Consider the following 27,019-nt stretch of genomic DNA (forward strand, 5'->3'; position numbering starts at 1 on the left):
AAAGAAGATGACAAACCAATCTAATGCAGTATTTTGTTGAGCAGGAAAATCATTCTAGGTCCGAGAGACCAGTGTTGGGAGATGAAATGACGCAAGATACTCACCTTTGATGCACTGCGCTCTATCGCTGTGGCTTTTTGGGGTGTTTGAACATAAGACGTCCTCACAGAGGGGATCTAGCCAGGACTGGTCAGAGGGTGCATCCCAGCAGCAGCATCATCATCATTTAGAATATCAGACTATGATTTAACAACTAAAGTCTCCTCTCAGCTCCTGAATATGTAGTTGTAGTTGCCAGTGTGTAGTTCGCCATCCGATATACTAGCTCTTTAGTTTGCAAAATGGCTCGTAGGCCGATCCAATTTACATTCTCGGCGCTTGCAAGAACAGTGGTTTGTGTGTACCTGTTTATATCCATGTATTGTTTACTAGCACTGGAGTATTTATAAGTTTATATACCGCTGAGGCTTAGGTCCTGGGATGCTCTCCAGACTTGTGGCCATTGCTATGGGATCACAACAAGTTCAATAGCGCTATAAGATTCTTGTCACTGTGGACGCCTGTAAGCTGAAACAATAACTTCCGACTTCGTCAGTGGCTCCTGCCTTGGCTCCTCTGTCCCTCACAGTCGGTCCCCCATTCTTTTATGTCAGCTTCCTGTCTTGTGTCGCGCCAGAGGAGTAGACCTGGCTGGCCGAGAGCCAAAACCTGGATGAGAAAGCAAAACAGACACACACACACACATATACACGCACACAGTATCAGCTATGCACTTTCACGCCCTCCTATATAATACGACACAGCAGCCACGCACGTTTTGTTTGCACCACCCTTGGCCACCTTTGTTTATTAACTTGTCTAAGCGTAAAGAAGGGACGGGGGAAAGTGCATTCGGGTTCATCCCCGACTTAACCTCTTCCCGCCTCCTTTAAATCATCCTAAATTCAATAAGTGTGTCCCATTCCAAACCAGGAGTCACTGTGACTGGACACCCCTGCCCCCGCATTCCCCACACATCCCTCACCTCCCACCCCAATCCCCTGCTCTGGTCATGAAGCATGGCTCACAGCACGTACCTTGTCTCCCTCTACTCTCTCTCTCATGTTGGCTCAGACATAAGCAAACAGCCCTTTGAGCAAACAGTGCAACAAAGTTGTCAACACCGTCTTCGGCTTAGCACAGCGCCGAGCGTGTAGCATTAAAGCTGACTCAGATCAAGCCAGGGACAATAGATAGAAATATAAACTTATAATTACTATAATGAATATAGTATACATATGCAAATGCATGAAAGACACTGTAATCAGTTTATATTAAATGCACACAGCTGCCTCATCTATGGCATTTAGGGCCTGCTTTTAAGAAGGGACATGAGCAATAAGTCCAGAAATGTCACAGATTTGTTTTTTTTTTCTTTTGATTGCAAGTAAATGTAAATAATGCAGATATATTAATTACATTTTTTGAGTTTGCGATAAAGAAACGCAACAGTAAGCAGGCAAACTTGGGCTCTAAAGAACTTTTCCCACTGTTACCATGAATCTGTAGGAGATCCATGTGTCACTTGACATTCCACGTCTGCCCCTGATAATGCATATGCAAACATGCCTCCACGTCTTGTCTGATGGAGCAGACAGGAGGACATCCCCCTGCATTGTGACACACAGAGGGGACTTCCAGGAAATTTCAATTTATTTCCTTTACTCTGGCTCCAAAGGGGCTGACAGGCGTCGGAGTGAGGACATGGGATATAAACATGCCTGCTTGATGTGCTGAGAATAATTGCTGTATAACGCTTAACACAGCTGCACTGAGGATAGAGATACGTCTAATTTACCCTATAGAAGACTGTTTTTATGTGGAATTACAAGTCTGATTAAATTCAGTATTGTGCACTAAGTAACACAGGGAAGAAATACTGAGAGAAAACTATTCTGAAGGTATTTACCTGGTTGGCTGTCAGTGTTTTACCGTATGGAGGAATTGACGTGAGGGTAGACTTTGGGGAATTTCATCCTATTCCTGTAACTGAAGTCAAATTTAAGTTAAAAATACAACAGCAATGTCCATAACTTGGTATCTTCTTGATCAAACAGTAATGTTCAAGATCAAGTTACATGTTGGGAAGATATCATACTGTCTTCCAGTCATTATGTTCTGATAATACTCTGAACATTAGCCCAATCAGATCATAAACATCCCTTTTAACCACCTCTATCAGAACAGACCGACACAACCTGAAGCAATTTTCAATCTTGATCCAATTTGATGCTAAACAGTACAGCAAGTAAACGCATTCACCAGTCAGCCACAACATTATGACCCCTGACAGGAGAAGTAAATAACATTGACCATCTTGTGACAATAAAAAAGTTCTGCTGGGAAACTTTTTGGACCTGGCATTCGTTTGGATGTGCCAGATGTAGCACCCACCTAGACCCAGACCAGGCTCGCCCACCCCATAGCAATGACACTCCTTGATGGCAGCAACCATCCCCAGCAGGATGCAGCCTGACACAGACACACACACAAAAATGCTTTAGGAACAACCCAACAAACATGAAGAACAGCACAAGGTGTTGACCTGGCCTCCAAATTCACTAGATCCTAAACTGATCAAGTATCTGTGGAATGATCCACAGAGGCTCCTCCCCTCAATCCATAGGACCCTAAGGTCCCCCCACTAACAACATTGTGTTGCCAGTCACCACAGGACACCCTCAGAAGGCCCATGTCCATTCTCCGATGAGTCACAACTGTTTTGGAGGCACAAGGGAGACCTACACAATATTAGGAACGTGGTCATAATGTTATGCCTGAATGCCTTTGAATCTGTGATCAGTATTATTTCACGCAGATTGAAGAAATACTGTCCAGCTAAATGTTTATCAGCCACTTATATCAAACAGTTGAAGTTTACCAGTCAACACACCAGTAGATGTAGAGGTATTTTATTTTTACAGTCGGTGTAGTGGGGAATAGTGAAAACTGTGAATCTGTCGTGAGACTTTTTGATTACAAACTAGCACACAGTAAAGTGCAAATTTACAAAGTGACACACTAAGGAGTTGGGGCATTACTAAACCTCCAGAACAGCTTCACTGCTGCTTGTCATAGAGTCTCTGAACTCTACTGGAGGGATGAAGAGCATGCTTCAAAGGATCATGATTGATGAGAGCGTTGGAAAAGAGTCCCAATGTCCCGCATGTGCTCAAGATTATGCATAGATCAGAGGCATGACTTTGTAAAACGAGACGAACACAATCCCAGCAGAGGTACACAGACGTCCCTCTGTCTTGTGGTGGATCATTTTGGATAGTTTGAACTACTGGACCACGTTGATGCAATCAGATCATAGCATGAAGCTTGGTTATCGCTGGACTTTCAGTAATTGTTGTCAATCCTGGAGAGGAGTCTCACTGAAGATCCGCAGTGGGATTTAACAAAGATCAGCTGCAGCATGGAAACCAAAGAATACCAGAGAGCGCCTGGACATGAGAGAAACGACAGGAAACATTTACATTGGAGGTCACAAAGGTCAAAGGTATCGTTAAACATTGACTTTTCTTATCTGGCTTTATTTATTTTAGTTTTTTTAGTTTTTTGAGAAACGAGAAATCTGCCCGACTTTATGTCCTCAAAAACCAAATATGCATTATTGAACTGTCTTTGTTGACAGTTCTCAATTAATTTCATTCAGGTTCAAGGGTTTTGGATACTTTCAATGGAAGAAAATGACATTAAAATATATAAAACATGCTCTAACGTGTATTTTTTTAATACGCTGAAAGGACCATTCTTACGGGAGCAGTAAAGACTTAAAGATTTGTGCCACTGGGGGACAAAGGGGGGAGGGGAGGGGAGGTGGGTTATACCTACCTGTGCTCCACGTGCTGCACTGTCTATTGACTGATAATGAAGCAGCTTCAGGGCTCTTACTGTGGTAATTCACATGCTAATGCCGTTCATGTCAGATCTTGATTTCTGTGTCTAATCGTCTGATCACCGTGTCCACTGCAAGCAGCCCCTCTTCAATCACATTTAACACTCACTACACACGTGGCAACACAAATTGATCGTTTTATATTGTGAACACACACATTGTCAATTTGATCAAACTGCAGCCACGACGGTTTCTTAAAAACCACCCAAACAATGAATGGGAAGTGTCTGCGCGTCTTTTCTGGGACATTATTTACTTTTTTTTTTTTTTGGTCCAAATGTTTTATAAACAGGGATACGCTATTACTTGGACAACAATGAAAGAAAACATTTTCGCCTTAAGGGAGGAGCAGTTTATATTGTCATCACAGAAACAATGCAACTTTATTTTCAAAGTCATCAATAAAAAATCAAACGGCATCAGTTTTTAGAAACACCTACCGGATAAGTGCACAAGACATCCACAAAAGAGCTTCGTTTCCAATTAATGGGCAATAGACGGACCTATGGGACAAACCGCGAGGACCCTGTGAGGGGCTATGCGGACACCGCTATGGAGTTTCCCAGTGAGTTATGGGCATGCCTTCGTGATTTTTTCTCTGTACAGCGGCTATAGTAGTTAAGTCTATTTTCACGCTTTACGCAACGGGGGACTTGCATGACGGGTTGATGTTTAATCGCTCACCGTGGTACGTAAAAAAAAAAAAAAAAAAAAAAAAAAAAGGCGCGTCCTCGTCCTTGCGGGCTATCACGTTATCGCTATATCCTTAGGGGAGGTAAATAAAAGGTTTTTGCCAACGCACAGCAGTGATGCAAAGTCTGGTGGTAGGTGATAGCTCTCACCAGCAGCGCAGAGCCTGTGTGTGGGTTTTTTTTTTTTTTTTTTTTTTAAACACGGAGCCACATGCCGGTTGGACACACCAGCGCGCTTGGTTACATGTTGGACTTGTTGGATTTGTTGACTGGTGCCTTTAACTTGAGTCGTGACGCCCGCGCATTGATTTAAGCCATTCACGATGCTTTTAAAAGATGCTGCACCTATTTGCGAATGTTGCAGAAAACGGGTAGAGGTAAGAGAGAGGATGATGTTTTCTGGTCTGATGCGTTACCTTGTGGATCGCTGTGCGTGCTGAGTGGTTTTGAACACGCTTTGCAATCACACTGATGATGTATGGATGCTGCATGCAGTAATTTATTTGTGTGGGACCGACTCTGGATTATTTAATCCACCTCTGGAAATCGCGACGAGCACCGATGCCGGTCACACGTCCTTAACGATTTGTGACAAACCCAGTGTATGCTGCATGCTACAGGTTTGTGGGTTTTCTATAACACTTCTTGGAAATAGATTGTGTAAATCCCTTTCCTAGAACACTGCTGTGCATTAGACTGTGCTGCAGAGCTGTAGTCCTTTCAGTATTTAAGAATAAGAAGAATAAGAAAAACCTTTATTAGTCCCGCAATGGGGAAATTGCAGTTTACAACAGTTTACAGAAAAGGTAGAATAAAAAAGTAACAAGAGCAAGAAGAATAGCTTATAAAACATAAATAATGAAATAGAATAGGATAAAAATATTGCACGGATTGAGTTGTAAGATATTGCATTGACTGGTGTCAAACTGCTTTGAATTGAAATTTAAGGTGACATCTAGCAAACGAGTTATGACTAGAATAGACATTAGTATTTTTTAATGAAGTTGGTCCAGAACATCCAGTTAATCCTAAACCTTACTCATTGGGACTGGGCACTAAATCTGTTGGAGTTGCAGGTTTTTATTTCCTGTTACCGTCACTGCAGATAAAATAGTCTCCTGGGGGCAGATGCTGAGTACTGACAACCGGTTTCTTTTCTGTCCTGTTCCATGGGAATCAGATGTGAAGTCTGTTTCTCTAGCGTGACACAGCAGGCTGGGCGTTTTAAGGGTGCAGAGTGCGCAAGCTGAATCGTGCACGGTCATCGCGTTGCTCGGAGCATGTCAGCGGGAAAAGAACAAGAAGTTTAAGGGATTTCCACCAGAGCATAAGAGGAAATTATGTCACGTCTGTGTCATCTGATAGCTGCCTAAATAAAACCGTGCACTTTATCATGTGGAAGACCTGTTCAAAATAGAGCAGAGGTTGCAAAGCATTCAAAAGCAACCATTCCATCAATGACATGTGCTTTTAATAGTATCTCCTTGTCAGTCCTCCGTGCCATTTAAGTTAGGCGCACACCAGCCTGATGCTTAAACTGCTGAGCTCTATTGATGCACTTGTTCGACACGAGTTCATTAAAATAGCACATGTCACCTCATGTGAGCAGGCGGCCACCTTCCCAAAGCATCTGTCACATACCTGAAGCGACGCTTGCTATTATCCAAAGCACTACCGCTTGTGGACTACTGCTTCCAATTTAAAATAGCAACATGGTTTTGGCCGCTGATGTTGGCGGTTGACTCGCTCCCTGGCCGCAGTCCTGGAGCGCAAATTCCACCACCGTGGTGAGAAAGTAGAGAGATAGAGTGAATGTGTGTATACACGGTTTTTCGATTGCTGCATTCTCACGTAGGCATTGGTGGAGGTGAAAAGGTCACTGATAATCCTCAAGCTGAGTCACACACTTGTTTAGCAAACGTCAGTGCATATGGAAAAGAGGCCAGTAGTTTGTCCGTGCAGACGTTAATTAAACTTTGAAACTGCTGGTAAAGTGTTGGTATAAATTTAAACCAGCCCGAAGAAGGCGGCATGCACAAAGATTTAAATTTTGTGATTTATTTTGAAGTTGACCAATGTCCGATAGTCTTCAAACGAATGTATTAGTGCCTAAGAGAAGCGAAGTAGCCACTCAGCCGACAGGATTAATACACTTAAATGCATAATTCCTATTAAAATGTCACACACCAGACAATGACAAGGATAATTCCTGTCATGCAGCGGCGTATGTGTTCATATTTGCGCAGGGGAACAGTATGCCGCAATACTGTTAGTAATCTGCACAGAACTTTGAAGTAGTGGGACACCGCAGCACCAACTATGTACATAAAGAGTTTACTGAACGTTCCTGTGAACCATGGGGGTGATCTGAGTCAGATGAAGTCACAGACCGATCCTACGTGTCATTCACAATCTCCGTGACGCTTGCATTGCGGAAAAGGGAGCATGGAGGTTAAGCTGATTATACTGTTGACCTTTCGAAGGACCAATACTAACGTACTACTAGTAATGGTATTATAATACTTGATGTGATTTCTCATTATCCTGCAGTTGCAGCAAACCTACAGTATTAATGCAATTACGGAGGCCGGGTTAATTTGCGCTAGTTATTCCGAGTCTGAGAACTTAATTTGACCCGTATCTGCCCCGTCTGCCGGGGCGGATCATCTGTATTTTCTGTCATGCTTTTGCGTCACACATCCAGGCTGCTGTGAAAGAGTGCATTCAGCATGTGGCACAGAGGAACAAGGCTGGGTGCCCACATGACCCACAAGAGTCAAACCCCCCTGCTGCCAAGTGTATCCTTAGAGTTCAGAATGTGCCGAACGTTAGAAGTTTCAGTAATGCTCACTGAGGAAAGGTCAGAAGTAATGTCTACATTATTGAAGCAGCCTGGCTAATGCGCTAATGTTATGGATGAAGGTTAAGGAAGGTCACTGTTGCAATGTCCTGATATCTGCTGGTTTCTCTTCGTAGTGCAGGAAATCACATGATTCCTTAGGTGACATATGCAAAACTAAAAATAAAAATGAATGAGATACTGCTTTATCATGCTGAATCATTCTGTTATCATTTTTACATGATTCAGCATGAGAAATAACCATTTTATACGATTATACTGGCATATATGTACAAAAATGTCTTGAATATATACCACATGTATGCCACATGCAAGTAAGGCACAGTAGTAACTTAAAGGGAATAATTGTCGTACGCGGTCCAACAATGGTGCAAATGAAGCAATGTGAGACCAACGAGCGTAAAATTTGAAAATCATATGCCGTTACCGCTAAGATGCATTTTTACGCAGATAACGCGGACGGACCGCAACTGACGTCACACGGAGGGGGTGCTGGGTAGACACCAGAAAGACAACATTTGTTCATATGGAGTTTTATATCCATTTAAAATGTCATGACAAATGATAAATGCATGACATGACTGAAATGCTGTTTTTCTCGTCATTCTTTTCTTTAAATTATCGGAAGATCGCAATTAAAATCAAATTTTTTTTGTAATTCCTTGCAGGAATACGTCCCTAAAGGGTTGGTTTGATTTGTTTGAAGTAATGTTGTACATATCCACAGTCAGTCTATCATTTACAGTAGGTGTAGTTGGAGTTTGGAGAAGCAAAGAGGAAGACCACAATGAAAGCCAAGCTGTAGACAAAGACAGCAGTAAAACATATGTTAGTCATATAAGAAATTTAAGCTGATACTGTATGTCGATCAGCGATCTCTTCAACTCCACCAGGAGTTTCAGTTCTATCCCAGAGTTTCTCTGTTCTCTGCAAGAGAAAGTCACCCTTTTTTGCATTTGCAAATTTGCATCTGTTCTTCCCAATCTGGGTAGGCCACTGTATAAAGCACACTACCACGCTACCATGTTGAAAGACAACTAGCTTGGGTGCTATGTGCCACAGGAATGATCTGCAGTGTTCAGAGTGAGAGGGCAAGTTAAATGTCAGCGAAGCCATAAAATACTCTAACAATTATAGCTCTGTACAGTAAACCTCTCCGCAACCTATGTGTTATCACATTGAACAAGAGCACGTATGGATGAACTAAAAAAAACTACTGACACATCATTCACAGGACACAGGCTAGTAGTGAAAACACGATAAATTAAGTCAACGCCACCTACCTTGCTCCCTCACATCAGGTGATGTCTGTTATTATGTATTCACTGGCCTTTGAACAAACGCATTTGTGTTTCTTGTATCTGTCATGGCAGGACTGCTCGCCTTGCTGTTGATAGTGTTGGAGTGGACCCGGCCAGGCTTGCCATCCCCACTGAGGCCAATCTGTGACCTGAGGGTCCTGAACCATTTCATAAAGGAAGCACGAGACGCAGAAGTCGCTATGGTGAGCGGAAAATGTATGCATGCGCTAAGACCTAAGAGCAGGTTGCTGCCCAGATAGCGTGATCCTTAAAGCACCCAAAGTAAATGCTTACACACCACAGGCTAAAAGTACTCTAAAGATGGCCGTTATTATTCTGTTTTTGCAGAAGTCATGTAGAGAAGGATGTGGACTCTCAGAGTCTGTCACTGTTCCCCAATCTACAGTCGACTTTGATGTCTGGGAGAAGAAAAATGTAAGTGAAAATATTTGAATATTGCACAGCTGATAAAAGATTTTGGTTCCCTATCAAGTATAAAACAGGTTTATATGCATTTTATGCCTTTTTACTGAGTATTTCTTTAACTGCAAACATCTTAGAATCAAAGCTTTTTACATATTGCTAGAGGTCAGTGCCTTACATCTTTTGTTGGGACCTGTAAGTCCTGTTAATTTCTAATGAGAGAGCTGATTGCTCCACTTCCTCTGTTCCTTATCGCTCCCTTAATGAGACTCTTCAACTCTTGCCCTCTGTTTATTTTTTCTGGCAAGGCACTAGATCAAGCCTGGGAAGTGCAGACCGGCTTGTGGCTTTTACAACAAGCCCTCAACTTGCTGCGGACTTCAGTCACCAACACAGCACTGCACAGCCACATAGACACCACAGTCAGAAACCTGCTCAGCATCAATGCCGTGCTGCGTAGCCTCAACATCCAGGTGAGTGGCAGCAAGTTCAAAACCTTCAACCTTTTTGAAAGAAAGAGCTGGTCTTGTTTATCCATTATTAAACACCGATCAGGCATAACATTATGACCACCTTCCTAATATTGTGTAGGTCTCTCTTGGGCCTCCAAAACAGTTGTGACCCATCAGAGAAGACATGGGTCTTCTGAGGGTGTCCTGTGGTGTCTAGTAACAGAATGTTGTTAATGGGGGCCTTTGGGTCCTATGGGTTGAGGAAAGAGAGGGGCCTCTGTGGATCATCCCACAGATACTTGATCAGTTTGGGATCTAGGGAATTTGGAGGCCAGGTCAACACCTTGTGCTGTTCTTCATGTTTTTTTGAGTTGTTGCTAAACCCTTTTTGTGTGTGTGCCTGTGTCAGGCTGCATCCTGCTGTGTGTGTCATTGCTATGGGGTGGGGGTGCCTGGTCTGGTCTAGGTGGGTGCTACATATCTAAGTAACATCCACACCAATGCCAGGTCCAAAAGTTTCCCAGCAGAACTTTGAATTGTCACAAGATGGTGAATGTTATTTACTTCTCCTCTCAGTGGTCATAATGTTATGCCTGATCTGTCAGTTTTTAAGCCAGACATTTTCCTGGGAAGAAGCATTTCGCTCTCCATATACTTGTCTGGCCTTTTCTAGCTCTGATGGGGATCTGGGTGGATGGTGGTGGATAGTCTACAGTCTTACCAGTCTCTCTGAATTCATTAGAATTTGGGTCAAAAGGTGAAAGCCAGTGTAACTAAGCCAATGTTTTTTTGCTTTCCAAGACACAATGACTTACTTGAGCTCAAGCTGGATTTGTTGTAATGAAATAATGGCGCTTTCTTTTCAAATAGAGAAACTTAGAGATGTCATGGGACAATGCAGGCTTTCAGTTACAACGCTCTGGGCACTGAAGCTGCTGTTCAAGCATGTTCTTAAATTGCTTAAGTTGTGACAACACAACCTTTGTTAATGACTCAGATCCAAGCTGAGGCCTAGCGTGTAGACAAACTAAATGTCACGTCAACGAGTTTCTTTATATTTCCTTTCAGGAGTATACCCCACCAGCAACTGTAGTGGGGCTTGAAGGAACATGGAGGGTGTCCACAGCAACAGAATTGCTTCAAGTCCACGTCAACTTCCTGCGAGGCAAAGTGCGCCTCCTCCTCTTGGATGCACAAGCCTGTCAGCAAGACGTCAGCTGATCAGCTTACCGCCCGAGTCGAGGCGAAGGTAATTTGTGTTTCCAATGGCAAGAGGAGGAACTTGATACTGTTAACCTGCACGCTGGCTGCTGGAGGCAGTGTGGAAAGAAAGAAAGAAAGACGCAGCAATCCTCACACTCTGGGAAGGAAGCTGAAAGGAGAGGACGGTCCCAACAAGGCTTTGGATGGACAGGAGATGAATGCACCTTGGAATGTAGATGTGACTCACGGACACGATGAAGCACACACTGACCAAAATAATGCCTTTGGGAAGCACTGCTCCAATAGCTGTTCTACTGGCACTCTCTTGCACTTTGTGTTTGGATGTATTTTTGCGTGGGTGAGTTAGGACTCAAAGTTTCAATGTACATTTAATGTGTATGTTTGTGCGTGTGTGTGTGTGTGTGTCTGTTTCCAGTCATTTTGACCCCTACACTCGCCTCTCTGGAGGGAATTGTGAAGTGAAACACCCAGAACATATTGATTGCACCTGGAAATTGGCGGACTGGTGAGGTTGCGACAGGGCGTCTGTTTCCAATACCTCTGCAAGAGCCAAAAAATGAATGAGGCCTCACCCCACAAGCCTGTCACGTTTTCAACTATGCCTCACAAAAAAAAAAAAAACATTAGTCTCTTCTCTTGGATTTTTTTTTTTTTTTTGTTTCATTGAATATTTTAATATTTTTTTTAAGTTGTGTAATTACTATTTATACAGATTTTCTACTTTTAAGCTCCAGTCTTAGCGTCAGGTCTTTAAGATTTTAGTAGGGCTTTCTATGTCATGTTCTCTTGTGTAACACTGAAGGCATTTGCAAAGATGTTTGGTCACATCAACTGCAATGACACGCTGCTCTTCCTTTTTATCATTTTATTTTTAAATATATAGATTATACAGCTGTTTCACACTGCATGTTCTTTCCACAGAGCAGGACAAAGGCCTACAAAGTCGATGCCGAGGTTCGGTTTTAGTGAGCGAGGGAGTAAAAAGAGGTCAGTCAGTGAGGAGAGTTACATGTGAACTGTGAAGCTGTTTTGTCAGTATTATCTGTGTTTTTGTTTCTGCCTTACCAACACTCTACCGGCCTCTTCACACTGATAACCAGACTGTCTGGGAAAAATTTACAATTAACATCCTGTGGCGCCGTAAATTGCTAAGTTTTCCAGAACCTGACGTTAACACAGTCTCCTCCCTCCCGCTAATGTTCGTCATCAAACGGCAAGCAGGCAATCAGTTAGTCCTGGGAACTTGAGGGTTTCTATAAATTGGATGCTCGACTGTTTCAGATTAGTTAAGTGTTCTTCCTTGTTGTTTCCGTATTTTTATATCTTGTTGTGCAAGTGCAAGATGTTTTTAAGGATGTTTGTATGTTTTCTTTTCCTGTTTTTTTTTTTTTGTGTCGTTTTGTCCCGTCGCTGTATAATTCACTATTTAAATACAAAATATTGTTCTTGGATAAAGAGAGGATAGATGGAAACACAACAAGGGGAAGTCTGTCAGTTTCATTCATTCTTTTTTTCAGGTCAAGCAAACTCTTTCAGTTCAGACGTGCTATCCCAGACCAAAATGATGTTCATCCAGATCAATTTTCTTAAAGTTAACAAAAAAAAAGGTTAAAGAAAGTTAAGTTCCAGGAAGTTTTATTTATTTTTTTTCCTCAACAAACCAAACACATTGTCTTCTATTCCATCCATTTTGAAATAAATAAACATCAGCAGATATTAAACAATATAAAAACAAAGTTAAATGTTTTTTAAGCCTCTCCAACCCTCAGCTGAACCCCCACGCTGTAAACAATTTGAGAATAGAGTGTCGTGACATGGTGCCACACAACACAAACGAGGCTGCTGAGGGATAACATCCTGGGACGCTTACTGCAGACAACCACTGACATCTAGTGGACATTAACGAGAACACCATCTGCTTGAAACGCAAACACATTTTGTTTCTCCATTTGCGTCTTTAAAACTTCAACAAAAAAAACACTACACACTAATGGACTTTTGAATTAAATACACTCATGTGTACATTTGGCACAGCCATGTAATATAATACACTGAAGCTTCACCTGACAAACACCACTGTTTCTCCAAGACATGCAAGCATACAGGGAAAAGTTTTGAGGTGAAGTTGTATGACACATTTATGTATGATCAGAGTATTACCTACAGTATATGGAGGACAGGGAGCAGACATGAGTGCCAGCACTGAACTGCTTTAAAAAGAACAAAAGATCAAACACTTTCCCGTCATAGACCTGAAGCCGTCATGTCGATCTATGCTCTTTTTGAAAGCCACAAGGCTTGTTAATATGCATTTTGGTGTGTTTGTTGGTCTTCAGTTTCTGTGCTCCTCTGTTTTCTCCACTTACTGCAAGTAATACAATGTCTAATAATAAGAAGCTTCTACAACTGCACTTCAAAGAGTCCAAACTACGCTTTTAAAAAGCAGGATGCAACACGTGAGAAACGTAGGAGTCAACTAAACTGATCCGTTTGCTCACTGGCACAAACATGACAACCTGACAGCTTCTCTGCCGCTGCCAAACGTCTCCACACATGAGGGAACAAAATAGGACATGAGGACTAATAGAGAATGCCTGACACATCTCTATTTAGGTCACTGAGGATCAGGGTAGAAGACCTTGATATGAATGGCTGAGTTGTTACGCGTGCGTGTCATGGGCTCTGCAGCCTCATCGGGATCTTCAGGCTCCAGGTCGTCCACGAGCTCCACCGTCGACGTGTTGGCTGCCAGCTGCAGTGCCCCCTGACTACTGGCTTGCAGCTGAAGGGCAATGTTAATAGCCCTGTTGATTGCCAGGCCCAGGCCGTGGACACAGATCTCCCTGTGAGCTCCGCCTTCCAGAAGCTTCTGACAGCGTGCCAGCTGAGCCCGGAAATCAGTCTTCATGTTGACGTACACGTCGTTCCGTCTCTTTGGGAGTTTCCGGGGGAGGCGCTTCCTAAGGGTGTACTCCACTGGGTCCATCTCTACGGCCGGGGAGCTCGAGTCGGTGTGCGCTGGGGCTGTCTGAGGGATGGACGACATACCAGGGTTGCGTGGCTCCGTCATGTTTCTGTATGTGAATGGAGATACACTGTTGAAGTCAGAGGTTTACCGAGACCTTTACCTAATAAATGTATCTTTAAACTTAAAGATGACCTGTTTTAGGAGCACTACTTTATTTTAAGAATCTGAAATATCAGAATTAAAGTAGAGAAAGAGATTTATTTGAGCTTTTATTTCTTTCATCACATTCCCAGTCCATTAGAATTTTACATAAACGTTTGACTTGGGTCAGACAACAAGCTTCTTACAGTAAGTTGCAGGAATATTAATGTTTTTCGGCTTGCAAGCCTCCCTGTTTTCCTCAATCATTATGGCCATAAATAAGTCTCATTCATTCATGGCCATACTTTTAGGTCATGTCAATGTACGACTCATTTTACTGTAGCTACAGATAGTTTTGAACACGTTTCCTCTTTTGTCTTCACAAGCTCCGTTGCTGTTGGTCTGGTCCCGAGTATGTTCATCTCTTTGAGACGGACCATGTCTCCTTCCTGAGTGGTATGATGACTACGTGGACACATGGCGTTTGCACTAGCACAACTTGTTTGGACAGATGAGCCTTGTAGCTTCAGACATTTTGTAAATTTGCTCCCAAGGGATGAATAAGATGCATGGACGGATGTCCACCTTTCAGTCTCTCATAATGTCAAATAAAAAGGCACCTAGTTTTAAGTTAGGCATTAAAGGGGAACTGCTGCTTTTTACAACCTGGACCTTATTTCTGGCATAAAATACGATCATTTACTCACCCATATAACTTTGGTGTCATTTGTAGTCCTTCGGAAGATATTTAGATCCGCGTATATCCATATAATGGGAGTGACTGGGGCACCGAAATGCAGCCTCTAAATAACACATTATCTGCCGCAAAACTCGTTCATTTCACCAATATTTTGTTATCGTACGCTAGTGCTATTCCCCGTTGAGTCCGGAGTTACCTGTTATTATCATCCGGGGTCTGTAGATTGACCTACAGCCCCCGGAAGATGTCTTCTGACCTGGATGATGACAGTCGGCTTGTTTACCTGTAATTTGCTATTGCTATGGTTCGTCCACATCCTCAGAATTGGAAAAATATTCAGCCGTGTTGTAAAAAACTAGCAGTAGCAAATTACAGGTAAACAACCCGATTAGCACTAGCATACGATAACAAAATATTGGGGAAATGAACGTGTTTCGCGGCAGATAATGTGTTATTTAGAGGCTGCATTTCGGTGCCCCAGTCACTCCCACTACATGGATATACGCTGATCTAATTATCTCCCGAAGAAATAGAAAAGTTATATGGGTGAGTAAACGATCGTATTTTATGCCAGAAATAAGGTCCAGGTTGTAAAAACAGTAGTTCCCCTTTAAAATAAAACCACAGAAACACCTCCAGTTTACTCAAATGATGTCAAGTATCATCTCATTAGAAGTCTAAAGTCAAGAAGCTGCAGCCAAACGAGGAATTCGGTAAAATGAGTTGATGAGACGTGATCAAATATAAAAGCATGTGAGACACAAGCAACATGGGGGACTTTATAAAAATATAAGACCGAACAAAATAAGTGTACGTATACATATCAAAATACATAGTTACTGGCGAGTACGTAATATTAATTAAGACATGAGGTAAGAAGCCTAAATATGCTAAAATACTCTTGTTGTGTTCACAAACAGGCTAAACAGACGGTAGCTAACTAACGCTACGAAGCAGTGCAGTGGCTCCACTAAGCTACCAAGCTGCTATTTCTACGTACACCCGAGAGGTTTATCTACATGGCATTTCATTCACACGATCGATGACAGAAACTTACCTTGTGAGGACAGCTTCAAGTTACAACATCTCACTAGGTTTCTCACTGATGACAGGGGCGCATGTTTTTCTCCTCCGCTGCTGTCTCTATAGCGGCTAGCTCGGGCTAGCTTTACTTCCTGTAACCCGGAAGTACATTTCGGTAACACCGCCTTAACCGGCAATTATTTTGTTCCGACCCCTCCATCCTTCCCTCAAACTCCGTTTGTTCAATATAAAAATAAACAGATAAAAAGAAAATAACAATAATAAAACACGGGCTTACCTTTTTCTTTAATGGAAATGGGATTTACAGTCAACCTCTGATTTATACTACCACTTTGAATATAGGATAGAAATAAAACGAAATAAATAATCTCTTGAGTAGGTTATTATATATAATAATAATAATAATAATAATAATAATAATAATATCTTCTGTTTATGTGTATTATTTTATTTTTGAGAAACTTATTTTGTTGGCTAGTGAAGAGATTTCAGGCACTTGTTTTTCATTCTTTTATCCATCACCTCCTTGCTTGTGTCTTGTGTGTCTTGGGCTTGAGGTACCATGATGTAGTCGAGGGTAATAGTGCCTAATAATAATAATAATAATTTATACTGTATTGATCCCAGAGGGGAAATTATGTTCCTGCTGTTTGACCCATCCATTCGTTCACCCACTAGTGTGAACAGTTGGAGCACCCGGGGAGCAAGTTGGGGTTAGGTGCTTGCTCAAGGCAAGCCATGGACACGGGGGAAGGTGAACCTGGGACCCTCCAGTCCCAAGCCGGCAGGTGAAAACTGAGTGGGCAGACTGCAAATTTACAGTATAGGGATGTAACAACTGTGGAAAGCCATGTTGTAAGGTGAGGACTGGTGCAAAAAAACTGACTATGTTGACAGACAGGCAATAAAGGAACTGTGAGACAAAATTCCCAAACAGTTACTTGGTTGTAAACCACCCTGGGTTTGATAAGGACTGGGGATGGGTGTGAGACTCATGAACGTTGGCAGCTTGTGGAGCACAAATACTGTGAACTGCTGGCCTCCGGCAAAAAGCAGAAGTGTTGTCAAAAAAGAGGGTGAGGGGTCTGACAAATGAAGGCGCTGTTCTATTCACTGGAATGAAACTGTTGATTTAAGCAAGTAAGTGGTGCATCCACTCCCACTTGCTTACTCCCTCTGTGGAGCCTTGAGTCATGAGTGTGCCAGTCTTGCATTTGGAAGGAGTCCTAATATCCAAAAATAACTTCCCCTCCGTGGACCAGTCCAGCCTGTGTCTGAGGATCTGGATCTTTCAGGTAGAGAGGCCACACTGGAGCAGGAGCAGCCTGGGAAGAGTAAGTAACCCAATCATGGTGAAACCATTCTCCCAGAAGTCCGGCAGCTTGAGAGAAAATGGCTGTCATGTTTGTAAAGAGCAGAAAACGCTCATCGGTGGAGAAAGTGGCAGAGCAGACACAGACAATTTCTCTCTGAAGCCACTAAGCTAAAACAGCAAATCCTCCAAACCTTAAAGGGGCCATGCACAAGAAACACACAAAGTCATAAATTTAAATTTAAATAAACTTAAATTCTTCCTTCAAACATGCACCAAGGCCAGTGTGACTACATGCTTTTTGTCTTTTGAAATAATATACCTCCTGTACAGTTACCTCCAAATTAAAAACATGCAAAGAGAGTAAACCTGTACGTATCCGCTTTCCTTCTTCCTTTTTTGCTTTAGTGGTTCATCAGGGGAATTTCTGTAAAAAGGCACCGTTTCCAGGAAACCGCATATTCACAAAACCAAAAGTGAAAGTGAGTTCACCGAGCATTAAAGACGCACTGTGCTCTGACTGCAGCACTTCTTAGTCGTACCAGGCGAAGAGATACGCTTCATCAGTAACAGCAAAGTTTAATCGAGATTGAGGCATGATTTGAAACAACCTTTTGAATAAACAATCAAATTTTGCAGCAGGCTCATCTCCTCTCGGAAGGTGAGTTGCTTTAGTCTACTGTTTTCTCGCTAATTTTCGCATCAACATTTGCGCATGACATGACGAAGATGGAAAGATTAGCGGTTTTTGGACAAGCGACTACTCACGCAGTGATTTCAGGGCTATATCTGTAAAGTATTCACACTTGAATCTCACTGCAGCCTCAACCCACAGCCGAAGGGGTCGAGTTTAAAGCATATTAATCTATAATGCTATACTTCCTTCTAGCCAGCACGACGCTCCATGTATTTTCTAGAAGCAAGCTGTTTTTTTAGTCATTATATTTCATGACGCGATATTAAAGCTACAGTTTTGCTAAGAGAAATAAATAAAAAAAAAATAATAAAATAAAAATAGAAATGCCATGACCCAAACTTTAATGCAGTTGTAAACATGGTTGGCTGTGTTGAAATGACAAAGCGTTTCCTTAAGGCTTGTCACAACCACGTCCTCGCCAGACCTTCACTGAAGAGTCTCCGGTCTCTTTCTGCTTAATTGCTCGGGGCTGTAGTAGTGATGGGAAGTTCGGTTCTTTTCCGAGAGCCGACTCTTTTGACATGACTCCCGAAGAAGAGTCGACTACTTTATTTAGTATCTGTTATGGCCTGATATTTTAGCCCAACACAGCATGGTTTGTGTGTTAAGAAGCCCTTTTGCATTCAATGTTTTTAATGATAAGTCTAATAATTGTCTTATTTTGTGCAGTTATTCTGTTACAAAAACATTCTTAATTTTGTTTAATATTTCAATAAAACTTTAATTATGCAAATAAATGAACAAAACACTGCAATGAAATCCACACAAGAAAAAACAGAACCAAACTCAGTAAACAACGGTATAAATGTCCTTATGCAGGTTTGTGGTGGAAAGTGATCTTTATATATTTTCATTTTGCAGTGAAGACACTAAGCTCTGCCATTCCCAATGTCTTTAAATGTCAGCTGCTGCTTCCTTTACGGGCGTCACTCATAACTACATGCGCTTGTACTCTTTTCCTCACCGCTGTCTGCTGTCTTACTCAGTCAGCAGCATCTATCCCCCTCTCTCTGCTTTCACATAATGGTATGACCCTAAGTCCTCACATGTAACTGGCCACATGGCGTTCCCATCAAAACAAAGTTCAGCTTCCTTCCTCACAGGAGCAGAGATGAAAGCAAAAGGCAAAAAAAATATAATAATAATAAAAAATAGTGGGGAGCCAGCTCTCACTGGATGGGAATCGGCTCTTCTGATTCGCTAACAAGCATCGGCTCTTAAAGCTGGCTCTTGTGTGAATGACACATCACTGTTGTCCAGTCACTGTTAATTGAACACAATAAAAGTTTGAACTGAATGAAATATGTTTTGTCAGTTTGGGGTAAAGACTTAAAGACTTGTCTGCCACTTCTTGTAGAGAGAAGCTGCCTGAGTAATCTGGAGCATGTCTGCACCTGCAATGGAGGTAAACTTATTCACAATATAACAGTAATACATTGCCCGTATATAGTGTCTGGGCTACTTATATATATATATTTTTTTCCTCATTTATCCTAAGGTATCCAGCGATGAGGATTCATTCGTTGATCTTTACAGTGAGGCTGTGGGGGACCAACACGATTGTCAACAGTCTGATACAGGAGGTAAAATTTGCTTTATACAGTTTATTGTTTATGCAGAAATACAGTGGCCAAGAGGTGTAAACCAGTACTACAAAATGTGAAACACTTTTACAAAGCTTGAGAAAAATGTACAATTTAGAAAACATTTTTACATATCATAAAACAAAATTACATTGTCATAACACATTTATGTCCGAAACAAATTTACATTTCAGAAAACAAATTAACAAGACACGAAGAACTTTTACAAACGCCGAAACAAATTTACAAGTGGCGAAACACTTTTACAAGTCCCGAAACAAATTTACAAACATAAACCATCAACCGGAAAGGGAATGTACCAGCTCCGGGGTTAAATGGGAACGGCCAGTACGAGTTGTTTTTGTCGTTGATGGAGTTTGTGGTGAAGCAAGATGGACAGCGATCGAGTGATGTTTTGCCTGTTTTGTGGCAAGCACAGTTTTGTTTTTTGTGATCACTCACTATTTTCTGTCATGTGTGCTCATTCGGATGAGACTAAGGACTGACTGTGACATGGTGAACGGGACCATGGCCGCAATTCAGTGCAGCCTACTCTGAATTTGTCACCCACAGCTTCATTATTTCAAAGTGGGAAATATATGAATAAAAAATAAAGCAAAGTAACGAGTGTTTATTACATTTTTGTATTATAGGGAAAAGGTTCAAAAAAGGCAACTGGACTTGTAGAGTTTTTTCAGAAGACGTTTCACCACTCATCCGAGTAGTAGTTCTGAACTGAAGAAGCTACTTTGGATATACCATGACCTGGATGACTGAGAACCTTCACAGACATTATAGAGAAAAAACGTCTTGAAATACTTGTTTGATTCATAAACAAGTATTTGAGACTTGTGGATCTAAAACAACTGAGAAAACACATGTTCACATACTTTAACATTATAAAAACCTCTTTAACAAAAGCAACTGCACATTTAGGTGCGCCAGTGACAACAAAAACAAACAACATTTTTAGAATCCAAGCTCTGAAAAATGCTGCGTTACGCGGCTCATGTGTTAGCTACAAAACGGGCAAAACATCACTCGATCGCTGTCCATCCATCTTGGGTCACCACGTGTTGAGTCTATTGGTAGCTTCGATGAGGGGAGACGCCTTCATCTGTTGTGTGACGTATTTTCCCATATGGAAGTTGAGGGGTGTTCCCAGTGTTTAAAGCTGAGCCATGGAAATGCGCGCTCATAGATTGTTTAGATTCCTTGATCCCCCCCCCCCCACCACCACCACCACCACACACACACACACACACACACAGACAAGTTTAGTTTGTAAATAAATAAAAGAATCGCCTAAGGACTATTTTTTATCTGCACCTTAAACCATGAACTCCATCAACGACAACAACATCTCGTATTGGCCGCTCGCATTACCACTACATCCCATTTCCGGTTGATGGTTGATGTTTGTAAATTTGTTTCGAGACTTGTAAAAGTGTTTCACGTCTTGTTAATTTGTTTTCTGAAATGTAAATTTGTTTCAGCGTTTGTAAAAGTGTTTTGCCTGCCACTTGTAAATTTGTTTCATCGTTTGTAAAAATGTTTGGCTTCTTGGTAATTTGTTTTCTGCAATGTAAATTTGTTTCGAGACTTGTAAATGTGTTACGGCAATGTCATTTTGTTTTATGATATGTAAAATGTTTTCTAAAATGTAAATTTGTCTCAAGCTTTGTAAAAGTGTTTCACATTTTGCAGTTTGCACCTCTCAGCCATCGTACAGACATGCCCTTGTAAGGTGTAGTCCAGCTTTAAGTAATTATCATCATTATTTATGTTATTCCAACAGCATCTAATGATAGCAGTGAGTTAGTGTCTCCTCACGTGGACCTTCCTGTTGGTGCTGGGCAACAAAGCTCCTTCCAAGCTCCTGAAGAAATGGAGCATGAAAGTATGAGCATGTCTGCTGTGACACATGCACTCCCAAGTAAGTAAAAAAACATGGTTTAATGCAAATTCAAATCTCCATATTAAAACCTTTTTATAAAATTAATGATTTAATATCCCTGGGGTTTGCAGTGGCATAACTTATAATGTAACACTGCTGCAAAAACTAATCACAGTTGAAGTGCTTAATATGAATGATGATGAAATCTACAAGGTGCTACATTAAATCTTTCCAAAGGCTGCCTGACATGCAATGTTGTGATTCACTCTAACACTTAAGCAGAGTACAAACCAAACATGAATGTGAATTGGGTATGAGTCATGTGAACAGCATATACCATTTAAAAATCCCAAAGCAGGAATCAGCTAATATTTATTCACTTCTCTGATGCATTCTTTGCATATCCATACTTAGTGTTAACAATATGCGGCTAAGTCTGCATTTTTAACAAAATGTTTGACACGCAGTCTCTCGCTTGTTTACAGTCAGCTCTGCGAGTTGAACACAAAGCACTCAATAATTTGCAAGACGAGAGATTAATGCCCAGATGGCAAGTCCACATTTCTGGTCGACATGAGAATCACATCTAATATAAAAATCAGATATATTAGTATGTAAAATTAGCTTTGATTAGCCTTGTAATGAGCTTAGTGGAATAGAAAATATTGATGTCAATTCAGTGTAGTAATGAATGACTAATAAAATGTTTCTGTTGGTTTAAAGTTGCATTTGAGTATTTAGTTTATATGTAGTGGATTGCAGAATATGGTTATGTAAATGTTCAGTGTTTATACAGTTTTACTAATGGCATTTTTGGAGAGGGATAGAAATTTAAGAAAACTAAACTTTATAATCCTGCTTTTGCTAAGAAATAACATGAGTCTTTATGTCCACAGAGACACACCTGGAGAGCTTATTGGAAGATCTGGGGTTGGAGCATTACTATAGAGAGAAGCTATCACTCAAGAAAATACTTCAGATTGATGAAAAGACCATCACTGATGAACAACCCGCCACATGCCAATCAGACCTTGCATGGTATTTTCTAAAGAAACTGGTGATGGTTAATGTGTCAGCAAGGAATGTGAATTGTACATCTGCATGTGAGCCAAACTGTGATGCTGCATCAGAGTTCGATTTTGATGATATTTTTGATAGGCAAAGTTCAAACATGCTAAACCCCCTTGACTTAATCACTGCTCTCTTTCTATGCTCTGATGGTTTTGTACAGCAGGAAATGGCACTCAAAATGTCTATGTGTCAGTTCTCTGTGCCTCTGCTGCTTCCCAATTGTGACACACGGCAGTGTACACTTATGCTGTGGGCCATGAGAGACATTGTTAAGAAGTATAGACCTCAGTCTCTCTCAGACTCCAAGGGCTTCATTGAAGACAGAATTGTTCTTTCTGAACTTCCCATGGTTTCTTTTGTGAGACTGGGTGAGTGCACCTTGTCTAAGTCTGAGAGCCTCAACAAGCTTCTGAGCAATCCTCAGCAATACCATGACACCTTTGTTCACCACAACATGGATGGTGGAGACAGTCTCAGAAGAATATCCAATGGACTGACTGAAATTACTTGGTACCTTCCTGGTGGAAACAAGAACATGGACATTTTCAGCGAACCAGTGGCCGTTGCTAACCTTCGTGGGGACATTGCTTCATTTGAAACCCAATATTCATTTCTGTGTCACACATCTGCAGCAGTTTTTGTGTTCTTTGACAATTTAGACTCTGGGTGTAATCTGCTGACTAACCAAATCGGCAAGGCACAGATCTTCTTGGTGGGTAACCACCAGAACAACAGCTTTAGTCGAGATGCTCTAAGAAAGGTAGCAACCCAGTTGGGCTTGACTAACACCAACATCATTATTAAGACAAAACAGAAAAATGATGCAGATTTTGTCAAAAGTTTGAGGAAGGCAGTCAGTGATATAGTTGAGAACTCAAAGGTGAAGATGCCAATAGAGCAGATGGCTGACATTGCTCATGAACTTGGAATTTTGGTTGATGAAGATGTTCCAGAGTGCAAGATTGGAAAGAAAAATGCAGATGCAATCACTGAAGCAATCCGTGACGCCCTGAAATTTAAAGAAGAACAGCTTCCCTTGCAAGGCCAAATATGGAAGGATCTGACTTGCTTAGAGAAGGAAGAATTCCGACTTCGAAATGTTGGGTCTAAAAACATAGAGAAGTACAAAAGTGATCTTCAGGTGCAGAAAACACAACTGCGTCAAAAACAGAACTCTTATGACATGTCAACTGCTATGTCATGCTTCATCAATGCAATATCAAGCCCCGGGATAGAGAGGCGTTACTTTCTGAAATGGATGAGAATGAACCTTGATAACGTGTCTCGTAAAAAACTGTCTGGACTCAGGGAGCGGTACAAAGTAAAATGCAAGAATTCTGACAACAAAGAGGAGATCAAGGAAATTGACAAACAGCTTTCTAACAGCTCACTGGGGACTGAACACTTCTTCCGTGAAATGGGTCAGCTCTACGAGGCTTCACTTTCTCTTCCAGAGACACACCCATCACGTCAACAATTACAGCATTTACCCAAACTCTGTGCTGAACTGTTGCTTGATGGATTTCCCCTTGAGCTTGTAGATGGAGATGCATCCAACATACCTCTCAGATGGGTGAACGATGTTCTCTCTCAGCTCAATGTCTTGGTGTCCTCAAAGAACAAGATACGAGTAGTCACAGTTCTTGGAGTTCAGAGCACAGGAAAGTCCACTCTCCTTAATACCATGTTTGGAGTGCAGTTTGCAGTCAGCAGTGGTCGATGCACTCGAGGTGCCTTCATGTTGCTCATCAGAATCAATGACGATGCTAAAAAACTTCTCAACTGTGACTTCATGGTGATCATTGACACTGAGGGCTTAAAGTCGCCAGAGCTGGCACAGCTGGACAACAGTTATGAGCATGACAATGAGCTTGCAACACTTGTTGTAGGGCTGAGTGATATCACCATTATCAATGTTGCAATGGAGAATTCCTCAGAAATGAAGGACATCTTACAAATAGTTGTGCATGCTTTTCTCAGGATGAAGGAGGTGGGCAAAAAGCCCAAATGTCAGTTTGTTCATCAGAACGTGTCCGATGTTTCTGCCCACGAGAAGAACTCACGAGACAGGAAACTGCTCTTGCAACAGCTGAATGAGATGACCCAGGCAGCAGCAAAAATGGAACGAAAAGAGGACAACAAGAGCTTCACTGATGTGATGGAGTACTGTCCAGACACGGGGAACTGGTACATACCTGGACTCTGGAATGGAAACCCACCAATGGCACCAGTCAATGCAGGATACAGTGAGGCTGTATATGAGCTCAAGAAGAACATCATCAAGCTACTGGGAAATTGTCAGTCATCTACCAACAACATCATGGAGTTTGAAGAGTGGATGACAAGCTTGTGGAATGCAGTAAAGCATGAAAACTTCATCTTCAGTTTCAGAAACAGCCTGGTCGCTGACGCATACATGAGGCTCTGCACAGAATTCAACAAATGGGAATGGGAATGCAAAAAGGAAATGTACACCTGGGTGACAAATGCAGAAACAAGAATTTCCAATTTTGGTACAGTTGCAGATAACTCTAATATGCCCAACATGAGAGATTTTCTCACAAGTTTGAAAACTGAAGCCTCCACAGAGCTGTCTACATGGGAGAAAAAGCTTCAAGACAATTTGACAGAGTACTTCAAGCAAACGGAAGGTCACGTCTATCTGATTGAAGGATACAAAGAGGAATTCTCAAACAGTATAAAAAGCCTTCGACGAGAAATGGAGAGGTCTGTAGTTGATCAGCTCACAGCAGCAGCTGACATCAAAACTGGAATGACGGAACTTGACAAGATCAAGAACAATCATACGAAAGAAATTGAAAAAGCAGTGCATGCTTTAATTGATGAATGTCGAAAGAAAAAGGTCCAGATGACAGACACAGAGCTGGACAAAAGATTTGATAAGATGTGGAAGGAAACACTGGAGAAACTGTCTTTTACTGAACAAAAGGCCACAGATGTCTTCACCAGTGTAGCTCACTACCTTAGATCAAATCTGTCACATAGGGGGGCTCACGCATGTGAATTGTTGAGTAAAAAACACCTCAGAGAGTGTGGACTGGTGCCTTTTAAATATACAGCTGAAGGATTCATCAACCAATGTACACACAAACTGAGCAAGCTGTTCAAGATTGAAGATCATACAATGATTGTACAAAAAATGGCTGACAACATCATAGATGATTGCACTCTGTCTGTAGGAGAAAAAATGTCAAGAAAGACCAATTACCATGATACTTACATCCAGGAGATCCTACACATAATCGATGAGGGTCTGAAGAACAATCCAGATGTTAAGATTGACATGGAGTTTGAAGTCTCTCTAAAACAGCACATCTGTGGATTTGCAGCCAGAAACTTTCAGGAGATGCATGAAGATTTCCTACAGGTCAATGACCCCTTCAAATGCCTGATGAAAAACAAGGGAAAATATTGTGCTGATTTCAAAGATGTCTTCCATGAACGAGACCAGTGTCAGAAGAAGGCAGAAGAATTCACGGACCAATGCTTGAAGCCTGCAGTTGAGGCCTTTGTCAATCGTTCCCTGGGTCCTAACATCATTGATGAAATGCTGAGAAAAGAGCAGTTCAGCACAAGGATGTCTTTCCAGTATTCAGTTTTACTGGATTTGCTTTCAAAGGACAAATTCGAAGACTATTTGAGCTACAACAGCTCTTACGAGAGTTTTGTAAAGAAAATAATACTTCAACAAATAGAAAAGTGTTTTTCAAGCAGCTCTGCAACACTTGAGTTTGAAGAGCGACATCTTGAGTCAAGTATCAGCAGCATAAATGACGCCATCAAAAAGGCCAGAACAGGAAAGAGTAACATGAAGACATTTGTTGAAGGAATCTGCAAAGAACTTGGAGATAAACTGGTCATTTCCCAGGATGCTCTTGGTGCTTTCATGATCCTGAACAATGCCAACCAGGAACAGTTTGCTGACTGGCTCACAGTGTCTGTGAAGGACATGGCAGAAGCTCTTAGAGAGAAGTTTAAAAAATCAGACATCAAAATGAAACTAAAACATCTCCATGTGCAGCCCCAGAATGAGCTTTTCACCAGAGTGATTGGATGTGGCAAACAGTGTCCATTCTGTGGAGCTCCTTGTGAGGCGGGAGGAAAAGACCATGGGAAGCACTTTACTTCACTGCATCGGCCACAGGGTCTGGGAAGATACAGGTGGGACAAATCAGAAGAACTCATTACTGACATATGCTCATCTTTGGTGAACAGTGACGCTTCTTTTCGCTGCAGTGCTACAAACAATGAATGGCACCCTTACAAGCGTTACCATGAAATCTTCCCAGACTGGGATATTCGTCCAGATGTGAGCCTTGTGGCGTCAGATTACTGGAAATATGTGATGACAAAGTACAACAAGGAGTTTGCTGAAGCATATCATGCAAAGCCTGCTGATATTCCTGGAACATGGAAGATGATCTCATCAGTGCAGGCAGTACAAAGTCTCAAAGAGTCATTTAGCATCAACTGATTCTAACCATGTGAAGATTTGTCCGTATGTTTTTCTCTATTACATAAAGGAGCATCCCAAATGACTTTACATTAGATGAGGTTAAACATATTATCAGTACACCCAGATATTTAACCTCCATGACTTACAATAGAGAAATACCAGAGATTTACTGAAATTTGTTATCATTGCCTGAGTTTGCATTTTAGAAAAAAGTTCATGTCACTATCAAAAATG

The 27,019-nt window shown here is 41.6% G+C and overlaps 3 protein-coding genes across 3 annotated transcripts; 2 read left to right on the plus strand and 1 right to left on the minus strand.

Annotated features, from left to right (window-relative positions):
* Positions 1 to 4,429: 4,429 nt before the first annotated feature.
* On the plus strand, positions 4,430 to 10,892 carry epoa (erythropoietin a; the record flags this gene model as incomplete). The annotated part of the gene is made up of 5 exons (XM_084551744.1): positions 4,430 to 4,508; positions 8,869 to 8,999; positions 9,145 to 9,231; positions 9,528 to 9,692; positions 10,740 to 10,892. The coding sequence occupies 5 exons, from the start codon at positions 4,430 to 4,432 to the stop codon at positions 10,890 to 10,892; spliced, it is 615 nt and encodes a 204-aa protein (XP_084407870.1).
* A 1,634-nt stretch (positions 10,893 to 12,526) lies between these two features.
* pop7 (POP7 homolog, ribonuclease P/MRP subunit) lies at positions 12,527 to 15,892 on the minus strand. Its single transcript, XM_084552848.1, has 2 exons — positions 15,762 to 15,892; positions 12,527 to 13,969 (listed from the first exon to the last, which is right to left on the minus strand). Exon 2 carries the CDS (start codon positions 13,963 to 13,965, stop codon positions 13,510 to 13,512), a length of 456 nt encoding a protein of 151 aa, XP_084408974.1. The 5' UTR covers positions 13,966 to 13,969; positions 15,762 to 15,892; the 3' UTR covers positions 12,527 to 13,509.
* Positions 15,893 to 17,606: 1,714 nt separating this feature from the next.
* Positions 17,607 to 26,803, plus strand: LOC311488268 (up-regulator of cell proliferation-like; the record flags this gene model as incomplete). The annotated part of the gene is made up of 5 exons (XM_084544873.1): positions 17,607 to 17,721; positions 19,115 to 19,162; positions 19,256 to 19,340; positions 21,139 to 21,276; positions 22,134 to 26,803. The coding sequence occupies exons 2-5, from the start codon at positions 19,142 to 19,144 to the stop codon at positions 26,801 to 26,803; spliced, it is 4,914 nt and encodes a 1,637-aa protein (XP_084400999.1). The 5' UTR covers positions 17,607 to 17,721; positions 19,115 to 19,141.
* Between the last annotated feature and the right edge of the window lie 216 nt (positions 26,804 to 27,019).

Source organism: Chelon labrosus (genome assembly GCF_963514085.1).
Source record: "Chelon labrosus genome assembly, chromosome: 1".
In the NCBI taxonomy this organism is placed as follows: domain Eukaryota; kingdom Metazoa; phylum Chordata; class Actinopteri; order Mugiliformes; family Mugilidae; genus Chelon; species Chelon labrosus.